Source organism: Lytechinus variegatus, chromosome 3 (genome assembly GCF_018143015.1).
Source record: "Lytechinus variegatus isolate NC3 chromosome 3, Lvar_3.0, whole genome shotgun sequence".
In the NCBI taxonomy this organism is placed as follows: Eukaryota; Metazoa; Echinodermata; class Echinoidea; order Temnopleuroida; family Toxopneustidae; genus Lytechinus; species Lytechinus variegatus.
In genome coordinates this window covers 38,218,849-38,237,876 of record NC_054742.1, presented here as the reverse complement: position 1 = coordinate 38,237,876, position 19,028 = coordinate 38,218,849, and the positions used below count along the sequence as shown (strand labels likewise).

General features: G+C 35.8%; 1 protein-coding gene across 2 annotated transcripts; it reads right to left on the bottom strand.

Annotated features, from left to right (window-relative positions):
* Nucleotides 1-833: 833 nt before the first annotated feature.
* LOC121410958 (succinate-semialdehyde dehydrogenase, mitochondrial-like) lies at nt 834-16,209 on the bottom strand. 2 transcript variants are annotated; one of them, XM_041603366.1, is made up of 10 exons: nt 15,745-16,209; nt 10,383-10,609; nt 8,044-8,127; nt 7,184-7,354; nt 5,145-5,261; nt 4,709-4,852; nt 3,989-4,132; nt 3,429-3,584; nt 2,453-2,622; nt 834-2,012 (listed from the first exon to the last, which is right to left on the bottom strand). In XM_041603366.1, exons 2-10 carry the CDS (start codon nt 10,587-10,589, stop codon nt 1,748-1,750), a joined length of 1,458 nt encoding a protein of 485 aa, XP_041459300.1. In that variant the 5' UTR covers nt 10,590-10,609; nt 15,745-16,209; the 3' UTR covers nt 834-1,747. The 2 variants fall into 2 exon arrangements, with proteins under 2 accessions (XP_041459300.1, XP_041459301.1); XM_041603367.1 differs by having other exon boundaries at nt 10,383-10,603.
* Nucleotides 16,210-19,028: the final 2,819 nt, after the last annotated feature.

Genomic DNA, 19,028 nt, shown 5'->3' with positions numbered 1-19,028 from the left:
ATTTTAAATAAGAAAGTTATGACGTTTGTAAATATCGCATTTGCTATTTAAATTTTAGAGCTGATGATGTCACACACTCACATTCTCTTTTGTACTTGATTTCATTTATAAAATATTTCAATTTCTTCCTCCACTTTGTTCGATTCCTCATGAAAAGTATAAAATCATCGTTCTTATAATATGGTGGAGATCTGCTATACTATAAAAAAAATAATATATTCCAAAATTAATATAGAAAATTTGTTTTCATATAATGATATGCAAAGGAAATAGCGTGTGACATCATTGACACCCTACTTTTCACACTGACCGGAATGTACATAATGTAATGACTACCTCATGAGAATGAATGTAACTTTTAAAAGACAAACACTTTATTACCATACAAGGATTTTGATGACATATTCAGTGCTATGCTTATCTGTTGTTTTATCTAATTAAAGAAATAGTTGTTGGGTGGTATCGGCCTTTGGGCATACGCTTTAAGATTTAAATTTGGGACTCGATTGAGCACAAACATTATACCGATTACAAGATCTCTCCCGTTGCGTGATATAAGCTTTAATAGATTCTCTAGATAAATTCAGCACTGCACCCAACTTCCAACATCATCACTGTATAACACCTTTGTATTTTGTAAATATTTTTGATAGCATTATGAGCGTTTCTGTACACAACTATAGATGTCTTACATTTGCAAACAAAACTATTTCAAATTTCTTTTGAATTGTTTATGAATGTTATATTGGAGTGCGTGCGTATACTTCCATCTGACCTATAACTAATCTTCTATTCATTACTTGCCATTTCCCGACCCCTTTTTTAGTGCGATAGGAGACACAATCAACACACTAATTATTGTAGTCAACCATGACCATGCAACTCATAGTTGCATCACCATCGTACATATTGAATAAACTTCAACTCATTCATATTTTCACTTTCAATATGAATGATAATGAATTGGCGTCTGAAAAGATTATGTCTTGTTAGTGAAGAAGTATTCTTTCTCCAGAACATTTCAAATTTCTAGAAGACCAGTTTAAAGTCAATATCCTGCAACCATCTTGAAGAACGCAAGCTCAAAACCTGGTCTACTGGAATCTTTCCAAAAATGCATCACTCTGATAATAAAGTCTTATAATATATGCACAATAATATGACAAATCATTTCAGGATATCCGCTACACATATCAAACATTTGCAAAATAAAATATTTTCAAATAATAAAGAATAATTTTGATTCGTCCCGGCCTGCTTAGTTTTTTAGCAAAGCGCATGCAACAATTACCTTATTTGGGAATTACCATTTTGCGATTAATTACAAATCTTTCGGCTAGGGAAGCCAAGGTCCCACTTTTATCTTACGGGGTAAAAAATGGCTAGACATAGGGCAACTGACAATCAATCACCCTGCACATGCACAATCAATATTTAATGACAATGAAAATTTGAGAATTAAATTGGAATAAACGAAATGCAACTATTTGCACAGGTATGAAATATAGAGGAAACTATCACAAAGAAGATGTGGGAAGTAAATACGCTACGTGATCTAAAACTATCATTGCTATACTTAGTTGTTGAATTGTGTAAATATTTTTTTATTTACTCAGCAAATAAATTCATCGGTTGATATCTCCTTCTCTTCCTCTTGAAGCAAAATTAGGATATTGAACCTTGATTTGTGCATATGTTGGTTGTATCTTATCATTAAAAAAACACCAGACAGTGTCATTGCTAACGCTTAAAGGAGACCAAAGCCCAAGACCTTCATGTTCTGGAACTCGTATAAGCCAAATCTGGAACATTCCACACCCAAGCCAGATTCCTTGATGCCTCCGAATGGGGCCCATTCATTGAAGAAGAAGGTATCGTTGATACCGACCTGACCCACCTCCATCTCCTCAGCGACACGCCAGATTTGAGTGAGGTCATTGGAGTAAAAGTATCCCGCCAAACCCATTCGAGTGTTATTGGCGATGGTCACTGCTTCTTCTTCAGTCTTGAACCTGGGTACAAAGAAAGAGAGGGTGAGATTAAAGAGAGATGGGAGCAGGTGAGACAATAGAAAGGGGGAAATCGACAGAAAGATGAAAAGTGTGAGAGACATTTGAACAACATACAAATCAATAATAAAAGTATCATTCCGAAACGCTGCTGGTAGAAAACGGTATCTTACAAATTGACTTACTCTTTTTTTGTGCAAAATACTGAAAAGTTAAAATGTGTAACTATAGCCTAACACCTGCTTAGATTGTAAATGTCAACATCGAAATCATAAATTACACAGCTCGTGATGGACAAAGGCAGGGCGACATACTATAGAAAGATGAAAAGCAATCGTGTATTGGAAGAGGATGTTGTGCCAATCTTACATCCAATGATTCACTTAAACATCATCGTGAAGCATAATTATTCATGATATTCGTCTCTTTTCCATGTTACGTACTTGATTATTGAAGCCAATGGACCAAATGTTTCTTCTGAAAATGGAAGGGCAGTTGTAGGCACATCGCATAAGACAGTGGGTTCAAAGAAGTTCCCTCCGAGTTTTGACCGGCATCCTCCAGTGAGGAGACGTGCGCCCTTTTTCACCGCATCCTGCACGTGCCTCTCTACCTAAATGTAAATATGATCACAAAATCACTGTCGACAAAATCGATTTATAATCATGATACGCTTATACGTGTATATGATAGCCCAACTTCTTATAGCATAGAATACATGACTTTTTTTTTTATATATTATCTTTTTCAATTGTGGATATTGTTTTCAATCTGACCCATAAAAAGAAAATTAAACGATATTACAAAGTTATCGCTGCTGTGCTCATCTAGTTTGAAAGATTTATCCCCTCCTGCCCCTCAAATCCTTTATAGGAAATTCACCCACTCTCACCATTATTAAGAACGTTCCTAATGAATACATGAATAAATAAAAAAATAACAATTAAATAAGTAAACGCGTGTTAAGATGGAGACTTTGTTTTGTGGCTATTTCGAGAGCTGAAAATACGTGATTTTATTTATTACCAAGATGATACAATAAATGGAATCAATTATTGAAACCCAACAAATTTGAGTTCTTACAGACATTCACTAATTTACTTCAATTATATCGAGAAAAATAAAATTAATGTTCCTTTAATAGAGCTATTAAAGACATTTCCTAAATATTATGACATCTAGCGCACGACATACGACATCGTACGACACCAAAAATAATTATTTCATTTCAGGAATTGAATTTACAACCTTCAGTGCAACATTTGTTTGTGAACTGTTATATGAGACAATGCTCTTGGACATAGAAGAAACAACTTTTGAGTAATTTCTCAAAGCTTGATCCTTCGATATATGTTTAACTTGGTTTTGGGGGAATTCAGTTTTTATTTGTGAATAACATGTAATTTGAATTTTGTTCACCTTCTCTAGACCTCGCTGGTTGATGAGAGGTCCCATTGTAGTCTTTGGATCAGATCCATCTCCTACCACCAGACCCGATACATACTCCTTCAACTTCTCACAGAATTTGTCATAGATCCCTTCTTGCACCAAGATGCGATTTGCACTTACGCACACCTGTAATGATAACATTTTGATGTCACTTTCGTTGGAAGCAATTTCGCCGACAAGATTCTTATTGAATTTCATTTCAATGCTTACATTAATCATGGAATTCTAGAAGATTATTATTGCGACGGAAGTGACCAAATTAAAAATCTATCGTCGGATTGGCTTCCCAGATACAACATTCATTAATACGATTTTAAAAAGGCATGATGCATGCTTGCCCAACTTTTGTGAATATGCTTTTTAATGCCGATATAACCGATCCTGCCGGTAAATCATTTTTCATCATTGATAATATTTCATGTTTACTAATCTATAAGCATGTATGACTTATGTATGACTTATCAGTCATACCGGCCTCACAGGAAATGATTTGTACCGCAGTCTACAGAAAACCTTATAAGCTTTGATACCTGACCCGAACCGTAGAATCTCAGCGCAAATGCTCCCATCACGGCAGCATCAAGATTTGCTGAATCAAAGACAATTAGGGGCGAATTGCCTCCGAGCTCCATGGACACCTTCTTCATTGTGCTTGCACTCTGACCCAACAGAATCTAAAGAAACATACGCGAATGGTTAGTACACAGAGTGGCGCTAATGGCTTTCAATCATAATTTCATTCAGAGTTACGAACAAGTCGAGAAGAAATATAATTATAGACGGATTTATTTAGGAGCTTTGGCCCCTAGATAACAAGGTCTGTTATATTACAATCGCTTATCAAAATAAATATACTCTCTTTCACAAAAAACAAACGATTGCAGACAACAAAAGTATGATATTCTCGTCAGTCAGGCAGCTCGTTTGGTGACATGAGCTTGGTGATTTAGACAATAATATCTGTTCATACTTATCTTGTTTTTTCGTACTTGTTTTTGTTTTAAAAACGAAATTATGAAATATTGTATTTCAAACTATGTTCTTCTTCAATGATTAAATTGTCAAGTATGTTATTCAAGAGACTCGCGTTTCAAACTTTTGTCTTTATATGTTCTCCTACTAAGTACTCTTACCTACAAACGTAACACTCTTCTTGTCAATGTGACCATCATTTTACATGGTGAAAACATGACAACAAACGAATAACAGATAACTAAATATTGCTATATGACGGGGAAAGTTGAATTTACCTTTCCCGTGGCTGTAGAGCCTGTGAAAGATATCTTGGATACCAGCAGACTTTCGCACATGACTTTACCTATCGCTGGAGCATTAGATCTGGAACAGGGTAATATGTTGAAGACACCGTCTGGGACACCTGCTTCCTTCGCCATCTGTAGATGAAAGGAAGAGGTAAATTCCGTCATCACTTACATGTAACTCCCATGTGTTTCTTCTTAATACGTCAAGCTGCAGGCATGTAATTCACCTCAAAGACATTTAGGTACTGACACGCTTCTCCGTCAGATGCCTAATAACAGTAATATTTCGAGTTACGCTGGTGCCTTTTGAGGTAGCAGCTTGATGAACATTGCATTTTCCAATCAATTTATTTATTTACCGTTGTAAATCGTAAACCTCCTATGATATATCTCACAATAGAGTAGATGTCATCTACATACTTACATCACAGAGAGCCAGTGCTGAAAATGGAGTGTCCTCTGATGGCTTGATAACGACGGTACACCCAACAGCCAAAGCGGCACCGGCCTTCCTAGTTATCATCTCCATCGGAAAGTTCCACTGAACAGTAGATGTAATTTATAATCATTAGTATACAAAATATGAATACGATTTTGTAAACTAGAGTTCGGCGGTCATTTAACATTTGTATGCAATTACACCTATAATTTCATAACACTGCACTATGTAAAAGTCACGACTGATTCATATTTTAAACAATATATTTATTGTTTTTTTATTCATTTATTCATTCACTTACTCACTCATTCATCCATTTGTATCACTATAAAAAAGGAGTGTACATATGAACGTATAAAAGCGAGATATAGAATATTAAGTAAGAAATAACAATATAATATATACCGAGACTTTTGAGGATAGTGAAATCGGAAGGACACCCAGTTCATTTCTGCCACTAGACAGTACTGTTCTTCCATGGGGTCCAATGATTAAAACACAAGTAGTCTTACAAAAATCTCTTACAACAAAAGGGGAAAATTTGGGATGGGGGGGGGTCCAGTATCAAATTTCATAGATCAGGAAGGAATGCATTGAGCCTATGTAAGAAGACTTCGAGACTCCAGAGGACCTTTAGGCTGGGAGGTCATTGAACTGAGAAGCACCTCTGTCGAGAATGAACGTTTACAATAATTTGTTTTAAGTTTTGCTTATATTAAATTTCCATGGGACCTGAGAGAATAACTACACTGTCTGCCGTTATGTTGGAAAAATACTTTCAAATATTGAGAAAGAAATTTCATCTAAGGCCTTAAAGACCATTGTATTTATTTTAGATGATAGCATCGCCTAGTTGATAAAGGTTTCCAACCCAAACGAACATGTAACTCACGTATATAGACACGTGACTGTATATGGACTTATTCCTTATATATGATCTGCACGCTCTGTTTTGAAGTTTCTATAATGAGTCGATGTATTTTGCAAATGCTGATCCATATAATGTACTATATCAACGTAATAAAAAATGGGAAGGACAATGGCATTTTACACAATTTTCATATTTTTATGATCGATAGAATGACGCAATCGATCTAATAAACTTATGAATTTGCTTATTATAGAACATATATATTCGATACGCAAAAGTTCCACTTTAAACTGGGATCTAACAACCTGCCAAGATATTTGCTTGATTGCACTTGTTTTGTATTATTTCAATTTACATTCAAGTTAATCCTATTACATTTACTAACCATTTTGCCAGAGTCAAATAGCATACTTACTGTTTCATCACAATTAAGCCTCAATTTAGAATCACACCCACTTGTTTATACTTAGAATTCACTTGGGTTTCAATAGTTGTTACATGTTCATGAGAGAAATACTACCATGTCATCAGCATAAGGGTTAATAGAACAGTTTTAATATGTTTTACGATATCATCAATATGAATTAAGAACATAAGCAGATCCAGTATAAATCCCTGAGGGACGCCGTAGTTCATTCATTCATCAGAATCGGTAGACTAGCTTAGCCGGGGTAATAAAGGAGCGCCTTGAGCACCTAGCAAGGTGGATACGCTATACAAATCCTATATTATTATTTTTATATAGGTATGTAATCTATTAATTTGTCTGTCCTTTATTTACAGTATGCATATGTCGTTTGATACATTTTTTTTCCTTAATGAATCATTGAATTCAGTGGCGTATCTAGTAAGGGGCTAACCAGGCCCGTTCCCCCTCCCCTTTTTGAGAGCCATAAAAAATTTTAGTGGAAAATGTCGTGCATACGGAAGTGAAGACCTTTTCTCTGAGCAAAAATACCCCCTTTGGAAAAATTCTTGATCCGCCATTCATTAAATCAATTTAGTTTGATATTTTTTTTTAATTCTCCAGGAGTGGTGAAATATTCTCCTATCCATCCTAACAATAAATAATTAAAACATTAAAAAGCTATTTATCTTCACAATCTATATATCACCCCTTTTTGATTCGTTGATAACAAATTATTTCACTTACAGGGGTAATAAGTCCAGCCACGCCCACTGGTTGTCTGATAACCATGACCCTCTTGTTTTTGTCATGTGGCATCAGAACTTCACCGCTTGTCCTCGTCGCTTCTTCCGCAAAGTATCGAAGGAATTCTGCAGCACCTTTTGCTTCAGTTGAGGCCTCAAACAATTTCTTTCCCTACATGAGATAATTTAAGACGTATCATCACTATTATGTAGTATTGTAATTCTATTTCTATTTCATGTTGTTGTTTTCTATTTGTTGTTGTTGCGGGGCCCTTATGTAAATCAGTTTGCTAACTGAAAGGGATACCCTGATGACATAAAACGTGAATAAATAGATATAAGCGCTTACTAGAGACATGTTTTGTGATAAGCACAATACAAATAATATTAATTGTTAATATATAAATAAATAAAAAAATTAAGGTAACCTTTTTGTCTTAGCATAAAAAAAAATTGAAAATGATGTAAACCTCCAAGCCTCGGAAAAAATCTGTGTAAATAATTATTCTTTAAACATAAAAATAGTCCATCTAATTTATTTTTGTACTTGTAAGATTATAAACATTCCCAAAACGTTGATCATTCCCTGCTCTAATTTCTTCCATTTTTACCCCCAATAAATTTCTTCATTTGGAAGCACAAACTTCACTTATCGTGTTTTATATGACGCTTATGACACTCCAGCGAGATGACGCTTCAATCGAACAAGCCTAGCTCTTTTGTTCGAGCGACGTAAATTGACTCTTTAGAATCATTTGTACATTTACATAAACACTGATTAATATCATCGCGGAAACGAAAGAATTCATATTAAACAAACCATAAATGAACAGAAAATTACGCAAAAGGTATTATACACACGTTTTCTGCAATGATGATGTTGGTCAAATTCTCCTTGTTTTTATCCATCAGTCCTGCGAAACGGTTCAGGATAGCAGCTCTTTCCTTGAATAGAAACAACAAAATTATTCGAATTTATCACCAGGATATTAAATGAAAGGAATGGAAGATGATCACCCCTATACCAATGTCATATATCAGATATATTCCCTGGAAAAAATAATAACAAAAAGGAGTGGGGGTATTGGAGACTCACAATTATCGATCGAACCTATACCGCTCTCATCATATTCAGGAAAAATAATAAAATAAGGGCAAAGTCTTTAAATACACACCATGCAAATACTTTTAGTCAGCTGCTTATTGCTTCAAGCACTTTTGTGCTTAAAATAGCTTTCTCATGTATTTTACTGAATGTACTACTAGTATATCACATGCTTTATGTGTAATTTAATTATCAGTCTTTGTCCGTATCATTTATCTCTTCAATTTTCACATTCAAAATATATTCTTTCATATCTTCGTTATAATGTGATCATGATAATTTATTCCGATTTATGAATAAAATGCAGAAACTTATCACCCCCCAAGAAAAAAAAAGATATACGGTGAGATGTGTGTGTGTGTATGGATACATGTTTGAGAAGCGTGTGCGTATGTGTGTGGGTGGGTGTGTGGTGCAGGAAGGTGTGTGTGAAAGTGTAAAATCACATACTTCTCCATTTCGGCGATTAATGATAAATTCCCCTATTGTCAAATTACATGAGTGAGCGGGTGTGCGTTAGTGTTATGTGGGTGGGAGTGCAAAGGTGTGCGGTGTGTATCTGCGCTATGTACAGCATGAGGTGCCGTGGTCGAGTGGTCTAAGGCGCCTTGCTATACATGGAAAGTCCGGGGTTCGATCCTCGGCACCTGTGCCCCTGAGCAAGGCATTTAATCTACAATGCTCTTTTATCTCGCATTCAAATAAAATGAAAATGCTATAAGCATTATTCGTAGCTAGGTGTGCACTTGTTTTAAAAAAAAAAAAATGAGTATAAAAAACAATATGGGTAAAGAAAATAAGGGCCACTTAAATTCTTTTTTAAGGTTACATTAATTCAATAAACTTATATTACACACGATAAGAATTCACGGACGTTCTTGTTTCAATTATAAGCTTTTCTTCAATTTTTTATTTTTTTCTGAAAGTCAAGAATAAAGTAGATTTTAAACTATAACTACAAAATACGATTGGAAATAACATGACCCCACACCTTGACCTTCATTGTAATGGTTTTTTCTTCAGGAAATATGTTACACATACATTACCGGCAAAAGGCCTGGGCAATATATGTGAAAATCTATACTGCTATTGATTTTTCTATTCTTACCACCACTACCGATACTACTATTACAACAACAACAACAACAACTACTACTACTACTACTACTACTACTTCTACTACTACTACTACTACTACTACTACTACTACTACTACTACTACTACTACTACTACTACTACTACTACTACTACTACTACTACTACTACTACTACTACTACTACTACATCTACTACTATTACTCTTACTGCTACTACTACTACTACTACTACTACAAGCTACTACTACTATACTACCTCTACTACTCTTAGGTATTATCTATTAATATGACTACTATACTGCTACTACTCCCTACTTCTATTACTTCTGTTACTGCTTGTAAGCCATTTCAATATTTGTTTGAATTTCTGTGTGTGTTTATACAAAAGAAATCAACACTCTACAAATGTTCAAATTTACTCTCTGGACTTGACGCTGCATTGCAATATTTGCTAAAGATATGCATACACTCGAACAGCTGAGTTATAGTCGTCATTCACATAATAATTCTGGCAATGGAATTGCATTTAATTTTTCACGAAATGATGGTGGCTGGATGAAAGGTGTGTAACATATAACACCTAGTCGAATATTCAGACCTTGTTACATTTTTGCATGAAGCCTACTAGGATTGGTATGATCAATGATTTTTGTCAACATTCGCATTTCTAAAACCTTTGACGCGGTCGTTGTCATGGTTGTAAAGCGTCGTTCCAGTGTCCATAATTCATAAGAAAACTTTAGGTCTACTAATTCACGATTCAAAATTGGTGTTCTGGAAGTCATTACTAATTTACAAAGCTTGAAACAGACTCCCCCCCCCCCCTCCGGACAATCATTTTCGAAAATGCGTTTAAGCCAAGGGAGCGAAGAAATCGAGTTTACCATGAAAACAGGGTTAATGGGTTTTAGCATTGAAAGCTGAAAAACAATGTTTTGGTTCACATTTGATAATGCATTGATTAATTATATGACAGGGTCAATGACTCTGTTCTTACTTTTGCTGTTGTCTTCTTCCATGTCTTAAAAGCGGCATGAGCGACCTCAATGGCGCGATCAGTGTCAGCGGCACCACAGTCTGCAATGTTGGCTATCACTTCACCTGTTGCAGGGTTCGTCACTGCAAAGGTCTCTCCTGATTTAGCAGGTACCCATTCACCTCCAATGTAAGCCTTATCTCGGATGAGAGGATTAGCTGGCGCCATTTTGAGATGATGATCTAAGACTAGATAGAAAGAAGAAGTTGAGGTAGAAAAAGGAAAAGAAGAAGTAGAAGAAGAAGAAATGAAGGAAGGGGTCAAGATTAGAGGTTATATTGACCTTCCTTTGTTTAAACAAAAGTTTTTACAATAATCATAGACTAATAGCAATGACACAGCAATATTTAATCTTCACTAGTGAACTTATGATCTTAACAGAAAATCGGTTCACATCGGATATTGTTTGCATTCTCTGTATTTGTTTTTTTTAAAAAAAACCGTAATCGATTCCTGGGTGAAATCACAATTCACATCAATAAACCAATGACAAACCACAAAAATAATCTCGACGTGACCTTCTAAAAGGACTCGGTCATTTTAATCTTACAATGGGCCAGGCAAATATTTGATTGATTTGGCTATTGGTCATTGTTCACTAGTATTTTCCTGTCTAAACATCAGTAAGACACTCTTAAAAATGTTGGGCAACATACTGCCCACACAACAATTGGTTGAAAATTTATCTAATTCTGGGTAGTTTTAATCCAACAATGTGTGCTTTAGGTGAAAACTACCCAGAGTTGAATATTTTTTAACCAATTGTTGTGTGTACAGTACGTTGCCCAACATTAAGAGTATATAATCTTTCCAGCAATCAAACTGACATTGACATTGTTATTGCAATAATATTTCAGACCTTGATGAACTTTACCATGGGTGACCCAACGGAGAAGATAGGATGGGGAATGTAATGTAAGCATTTTGCCACAAGTCTACATGATTGGTATCTTTTGCATTTTCACTATTTTATTTTTGTCGGCAATTATGTTGCTAGCAACTAATATGTTTTACCGGTTACACTTCGTATTTCCGAAGCTTCGTAATTCCGAAGGTTCTTTATTCCGAAGGTTCGTAATTCCGAAACACGTAAATTGCCTATACCTCGATGTTCGTTAATCCGAAAACGAAAAAGGGTTCGTTAATCCGAACATTTGTGGCGTAATTCCGACGATTCGTTATTCCGAAGGTTCGATAATCCGAAAACGAAATAAGGTTCGTTGTTCCGAAGGTTCGTTAATCCGAAAACGAAATAAGGTTCGTTGTTCCGAAGGTTCGTTAATCCGAAAACGAAAAAAGGTTCGTTATTCCGAAGGTTCGTTGATCCGAAAACGAAATAAGGTTCGTTTTTCCGAAGGTTCGTTAATCCGAAAACGAAATAAGGTTCGTTAATCCGAAAACAAAATAAGGTTCGTTTTTCCGAAGGTTCGTTAATCCGAAAACGAAATAAGGTTCGTTAATCCGAAAACAAAATAAGGTTCGTTAATCCGAAAACAAAATAAGGTTCGTTAATCCGAAAACAAAATAAGGTTCGTTAATCCGAAAAATGAAAACCGGGAAAGCAGAGGCAGAGGCAAGGGGAGGGGGGCGGGGGACACTGTTGCCGTTCAATTATCATATGAGGATGGGAAGGCAAGGGCGGCCGAACGAATTTTCGTTGGGGGTAAAGCCAAAAAATGAAACTCATACGTCAAAATTGGGACTGTGGTGATATTTTCACCTTAAGATTATCATCTGCTTGAAGTCATTGTCTGTTTGATAGTGATTAAGTAGAGAATAACTTTTTTGAAGTGACTTCTTATTATGGCAAAATGTATATTTAGGCTTTATTTTTCGGGAGAGAGTATAATGAGCGAGCGGCTTGGTAAAACAAATTCAAAGGTGAAGTTGTATAACGTTTTTTGTGGTCAGTTATTCTTAAAATGGCATTATTGCGAGGTGTTGCGAGCGTGAATCACAAGCTAAACTTTAGGTTATTTCAATAAAAAATGAAAATTAGTTTTTAAAAATCCGAGCAGATTTCTGCTGTCATTAAAAAGATGTGCATCTAACTAAAGAATTAACACGAGCGCAAAACGCGAGCTTAAACATACTGACCAGAAAAGGAACCTGTTAAAGAAAGCATTTAGTGACCTCTTTAGGATGCATATTTCACCAATCGAATGAGAGTGCGAAGTGCGAGCTGAAATTTTTCAATATTCCAGCCTGAAAACTTAACTTAACTTGTATACTTTAAAAAGAGTATTTTATTTCGAAAAAACATGAAAAACGGCATATTTATTTTTGAAAAAGGAACTTTCCCATTTTGGAAAATATTAATTCCCCTGTTTTTTATTCCATTTTTGATGCCCCCTGCCTCCCTCCCGGCGGATCCAACTTTCGTCAAATAGAGGGGGGGGGGGGAATTTTTTTTAAGCCATATTTTCCTTGATCGGCAGTTTAAAGTTGATTTTTGTTTGTTTCTTTGAAAGGGTAGTCCTAACAGTCAATAATTAGCTTTATCCTTATAAAATAAAGTAAATATGTAATAACATGATAAACCCTTTTTAAATAATGCGAGCGCGAGCTATATTTTTGTTAATATGATGGGCAATATGTTTGTGATCTTCAAAGCGAGATGCCTATGTAACTAAATTTAGATAATAACTGCTAGCAAGAAGCGCGAACAGAATTTTTAAATATATAAGCTCTGATCTAAAGGGGACATTTTAAGAACTTTTTGCAGTTAGCCATGAAGACGATGCGTGTTTTAGCCAATGGCGGCGGAACGTATTTTTTTTTGGGGGGGGGGGGCAAAGTAAAAAAAAAAGGGGGCCAATAGGGGCAATTTGGTGCAAACGGATATTTTCACCATTAGATTATCATCTGTGTCATGTGTTAAGAGGTTGTGTGTTTTTGTAGTAACTAAATTGAGCACAATTTTTTAAGTGATCACTAAACATGCTAAAGTTATATATTTACGTTTCATTTCTGCGAGCGTAGAGAGCAAGCGGTTTGGGGGAAAAAGTCAAATCTGAAGATGTAAAATTCACCTTTTTGGTCAATACTGTGAAAAGGGCATCCTTGTGAGATGTTGCGAGCGAATCACGTGCTCAAACTTTTGGAAATTTCATGTGGGCCTAGAATGATGATATTGATAAAGATATCATTTACCCAGGGAAGCCACTTCAGTTCTGAAAACTATTCTCCCAGCTATTATTATTTTTTTTACAAGAATGCTATAGAATGTCCAGTTTTCAGGTTGGAAAATCGGAAAAATTTGGCTCACGTTTCTCGCTCGCATCAAGTATTGTTTATTGAGGAACTCATTCTATTCCTGGTTACAAAAAAGAAGTATGAAATGTCCAGTTTTCAGGTTGGAATATCACAAATTTTAAGCTTGCGGTTCGCGCTCTCATTATTTAGTTCGTGAGATATATATTCTATTCATGAGTCACTAGATGCAGTCCTTAAAAGATTACTTTCTGAAGCCTGTTGCATAAAACTTTTTACCTGAGAAAACTCTGGTAAAAACTGAAAACTAAGGTTAGTCTGATTTCCGCCAATTACTTTAGCACAGGGCAAAAACTCCTGTAAAAACAACCTGAGTTTTCTCAGGTAAAAAGTTTCATGCAACGGGCCCCAGGTCAGTATATAAACAAATTACAACTCGCCCTCGCATTAATTCTTTAGAAAGATACACATCTTTCTCACGATTACAAAAAATGCTCCGAATGCTCACTTCACGTCTTGTTACATGAAATGTCTACTAGTTTCAACTTGCGATTCGCGCTTTAAACATCTCACAAGGATCATTATTAGTATTATTTTTATCTTTATTACCAGCAGAAGCTGTTATTAAAAATGACATCCCCTCCAATACAAATCCTATTATCTAGAGGTTGCTCGCACGCTTCCAACACACTTGATCCCCTGCATCTTTAATTAAACCATTTGCTTATAGGCAGCAATTGCTCAGATAAAATCGAAATTAGCCTATGCTTCATCAGGGCGCCATTCTTAATGAAATACATGCTTTGGCCCCAACACACATCATCGATCGTTATTACTATCATTGCATAATATCGTGTAATCTTGTAATGACAACATCGTTTTTGTTACCAAAATGAAGTATTTTCATTTTCGGAAATACGAACCTTATTTAATTTTCGGATTAACGAACCTTATTTCGTTTTCGGATTAACGAACCTTATTTCGTTTTCGGATTAACGAATCTTATTTCGTTTTCGGATTAACGAACCTTCGGAATTACGAACCTTATTTCGTTTTCGGATTAACCAACCTTCGGAATTACGAACCTTATTTAGTTTTCGGATTAAGGAACCTTCGGAATTACGAACCTTATTTTGTTTTCGGATTGACGAACCTTCGGAATTACGAACCTTCGGAAATACGAACCTTCGGAATAACCGAACCTTCGGAATTACGAAGCTTCGGAATTAAGAATGTATTATGTTTTACCTTTCGATCTTACATATTCCTAACCCAACCAAAGGAAACATTGGATCCATGAAAATATTGTTATCAATTCCACTGACGTAACCTTTTAGGTGATCATAGTCCTGGGAAGCAGGGGTGCTGGAGCACCCCCAACATTTTTTTTTGGGGGGTGCTGCGTGTATTATTCTCCATATGCAGATATTTTGGAAGGTATGTTAAAAAAAATGAAAAATGTAACTATAATGACCTTCATTTTGTAAGGAAACCTTTATTTTCTTGCTTTTCAAATTTCTCGGAATCAATTTGTCATCCGTTTTGCAGTGAAAACCTTTTTTTTTTGCTTTTCAAATTTCTGGCGACCAATTTGATCTCCATTATGAAATGAAAACTTTTTTTACATCTACATCAGCCCCCCCCCCCAGTCAAAAAAAATGTTCCCATGGCCCTGTAAGTGGTCATCAAGATTATCTTTTAGAGTTGAAAATCTTTGGCAATAAATATTTGTAGACCCTTGCGACCAATAGGCTATCTTGTCCATCATGTTGTAAACTTATTTTTACTATGACATTCCTAATCCAACGAAAAATTTTTAGTCAGAAAAGTATCCCCCTTGATGGACTTTACCACCTTGGGGGAATTCAGAGTTCCCTCCTCAAAATATGGGATACTGATAGATGACCATTATTCATATAATCCATTGTTTTAGAGAACATAGTTTTCGCTTTAAAGAAATTTACAGCCGCGCCTGAATTAGGGCCTAAGTTACTTTCAAAGGTAAAATCAACCCAAGATTAAATCACCAATTGTATTTAAACAAATTCATGCGATTGATGCACGATTTCAATCAGCAAGCGAATGATAACTAAACAATGAGCGAACTTACCTGGATGAGAGACGGGTGATGATATCGCTTGGCTGTAAGCTGTCTAGGTGCACAGTGGCCCTCTCGGCTATCGTTAGTAGATATTTATGATATGGGTGTGTAATTGCATAGTAATTCGATTTGTGTGACGTCACAGAGTGAATTCCATTTTCAGGGGGTCACGTGCACTTGGCAGGGTACCATATTTTTACTTGAATCTAGGCATGCGAGTGTGTGACAATATGATTTCCTATGACAGTCCAAAGTTTCCTTTTCGAGACCTAATACGTGTTACTGGAAACGACAATGAGGAGCAATGTTAAGATTCCCAGATCATTACGCTCGATTGAGTTGGCTTCAACCTGGCCGTTGTGGCTATGTCGGGCAATCACAGAACAAGATAAAGTTAACAATAGCCTCAATTCACGGAGTTCGGCAAGTCTGGATCGACTTGGTCATAATATGGTTATCACAATTATAGGCCTAAGTCATGATCTGCAGCATTGGCGGCGGAAGCCAAAAAATTTAGGGGGTATCCACCTAAAATTTTGGGATGGACACAGGTAAAAAATTGGACGAGCGCCCCAAATTTTAGGTGTGGCTAACCAAAAATTTTTGACAAGCAAAAAAAAAAAGGTCATTAACCTAAACACGTTTCGGGGGGGGGGGTCCACGTGAATTTAGAGGGGACGCAGAAAAAAAATTGACAAGCAAAAAAAAAAAAGTTATAAAAAAAAAATTAGGGGGAGACCGTCCCCCCCCCCCCTTCCGCAGCCTATGATCTGCAGTGACAAACTGATGAATTGAAAGCAAGTTGCAGCGTACTATAAATGCTCCTCACATTGCCAACCTTATACTAACAGAAAAAAAAAACCTTCAAAGTAAACTAAATTTTAGCGTAATCATGATAATGCATCATCATTTAAGATTCATTATCAAAGTTGAACTACATTAAAAATACATACTGGTCTACAAGTATATCCAAAACGATTGTGCAATACATGTTGGGATATTGAATAAATTCATTTATTTCCCAACGTCAATGCTTTTTACATAAGATTTCTCACTAATACTCGGCAGAACTTCATATCATTATTACCCTTCTTTACCCTGATTCGTGAAGCGCCAAAGCGAGTCCTTGGTATGATTTTGATTGTTTCCATACCAATCCATTATTGCCCAAAATATTGAAATTGCCGAAAATATTGAAATTCTCAGATTTATATTTCTTTCAATCAGGAAAATTCATGTATAAATTAAGGTGAACCGTCACATATAATCGTTAACATGCGCACCCAAAACAGCGTCATTCGTAATAACCAACCCAACAATTCAATTATTTTCACACTCCTGGACAGCCATTCTTCGAGGGCATTAAACAATTTCCCTACATGGTAACTAAGATCCCTTGAAACTCATTTAGTAATGAAACTAATTAAATCATTAAATATTACAAAATTTCAAAAACTTAATTTCATATATTCAATTTTGTATTAATAAAAAACTACATGAATTTTATTTTTCTTCCTTCTCCATATTTCTCTGCCCCTCACATTACAAAAAAACACCATTGATATGATAACTCTATTCATTTACCCTAAATGACCTCAGATCTTGATCATGTGACATAAGACTCGTGCAAAACAATAAGTGATACTTGATTACCATTTCGTCCTTGTTTAATGAATTATATCCATAATCTTTCAAAGTTATGACGGCAATTCAACACTTAAAAAAAACTTAAATGACCTTGGTCATTTGATCTGAATCTCACGCAGGATATTCAATGATATTTGATTATTCTTATGTCGAAGCTCTATCAACTAGATTCATATATAGTATACAAAGAGGCTTTAATAGGAGGAAATCATAATTTGTTAACAAATTTTCGGCATTACTCCATTTGTTTTAAGATCAGTATGCTCGATCTGTAATGAAAATCATAAGTCAGAAAAAAATTGGAACCAGCGGGATTCAAACCTGCCATCTACTGATTTCCGGACAGCGACAATTTTGATATAAATCATGTAGATGAAGCAGTAGACTGCAATATATTTTATGCTGTACCAGGTCATCAAAAAGTATGATTGGAAAATAGTAAGCAGTGTTAAGGTGTTGGTTTAGCTTCAAATCTGCTTGAGATTACCTCTTTCATTGGCCATTATATTTCAGCATCTATTTTATTAAGACTTAGAAACAATTGCAGATGTATGTTTTTTTTAATTTGTTAATAATGCTGCATGGGCAGTAAAGTCATTTCCATACATGTAGATGATGAAGATACATAATGAACAACCGAACATTTTCCAATAGGTTGGGACTTCAAATACGATAGCGAATGAATCAAACGTACATTTAACATGCCTTCTAAAATTTGGGCATATATTTTGTCAAAAAATTAAGTTAAGACTTTCTTGATTAATCATAAGTAGGGAAAGCAAAGCCACTGTGAATAATGCATATTTCGCTTGACAAAGAATATTGGAGGCAACAGAGAAATACATCAAGAGAATTACAGTCATCATCCTATCGATGGGAAGATTAATTTTCCATCAATCGAAGTGTAAGAAACATTTCTCCCCATAAGGACATTATATTGCGAGAAAAAGTGATAGTCCTTCCAGCAGAATCATTTCCATATGATTTGGACATGCCAAGAAGTATTGGAGGTATATGGAAGGAAGAAGCATATCAGATCAGAACTAAATGCTACTGTTCTGTGGCCGAGTATGGATCACGTCCAGACAACCTGATATTACAAGTGCTTCACATGTATTTGACAACGTCAGCTGCGCATAGTCCTGCAAAATCTTTAAAGTCATGATAGATCTTGAAGCTGCAGGATCTAAGTCAAAACACCTGCAATCGGAACTAACCGGTCAAAATCAACTTCTGCAAGAGCTTTCAAGTGAGCTGCTGGATCCAGGCAAACACGCCTGAAACAGAACTGACCGTTCCAAATCAACTCTTGTGAGATCTTTGACATGATGATAAATCCGGGAGATGCAGGATTGATCCAGGTCAAAACACCTGGAAACAGAAGATACAAGTCCAAATCAACCTCTGCATGATTTCGTCGTGACAGATCAATCATATAGCTGCAGGATCCAGGCCAACATGCCTCGAAATGGAACTGACCAATCGGAACAACACTCCAAATTAAGGATCAGAGATGTTTAGGTTGTAAGAACCCATGACCTCCTGGTCAGCTTTTGTAACCGTTCTTCTACAAGAGTGACCTTTCGTTAAATGTTTATTTTGTGGAATTCTTTCAAAGGGCATTTGTAGGTATACAGGGTCTTAAA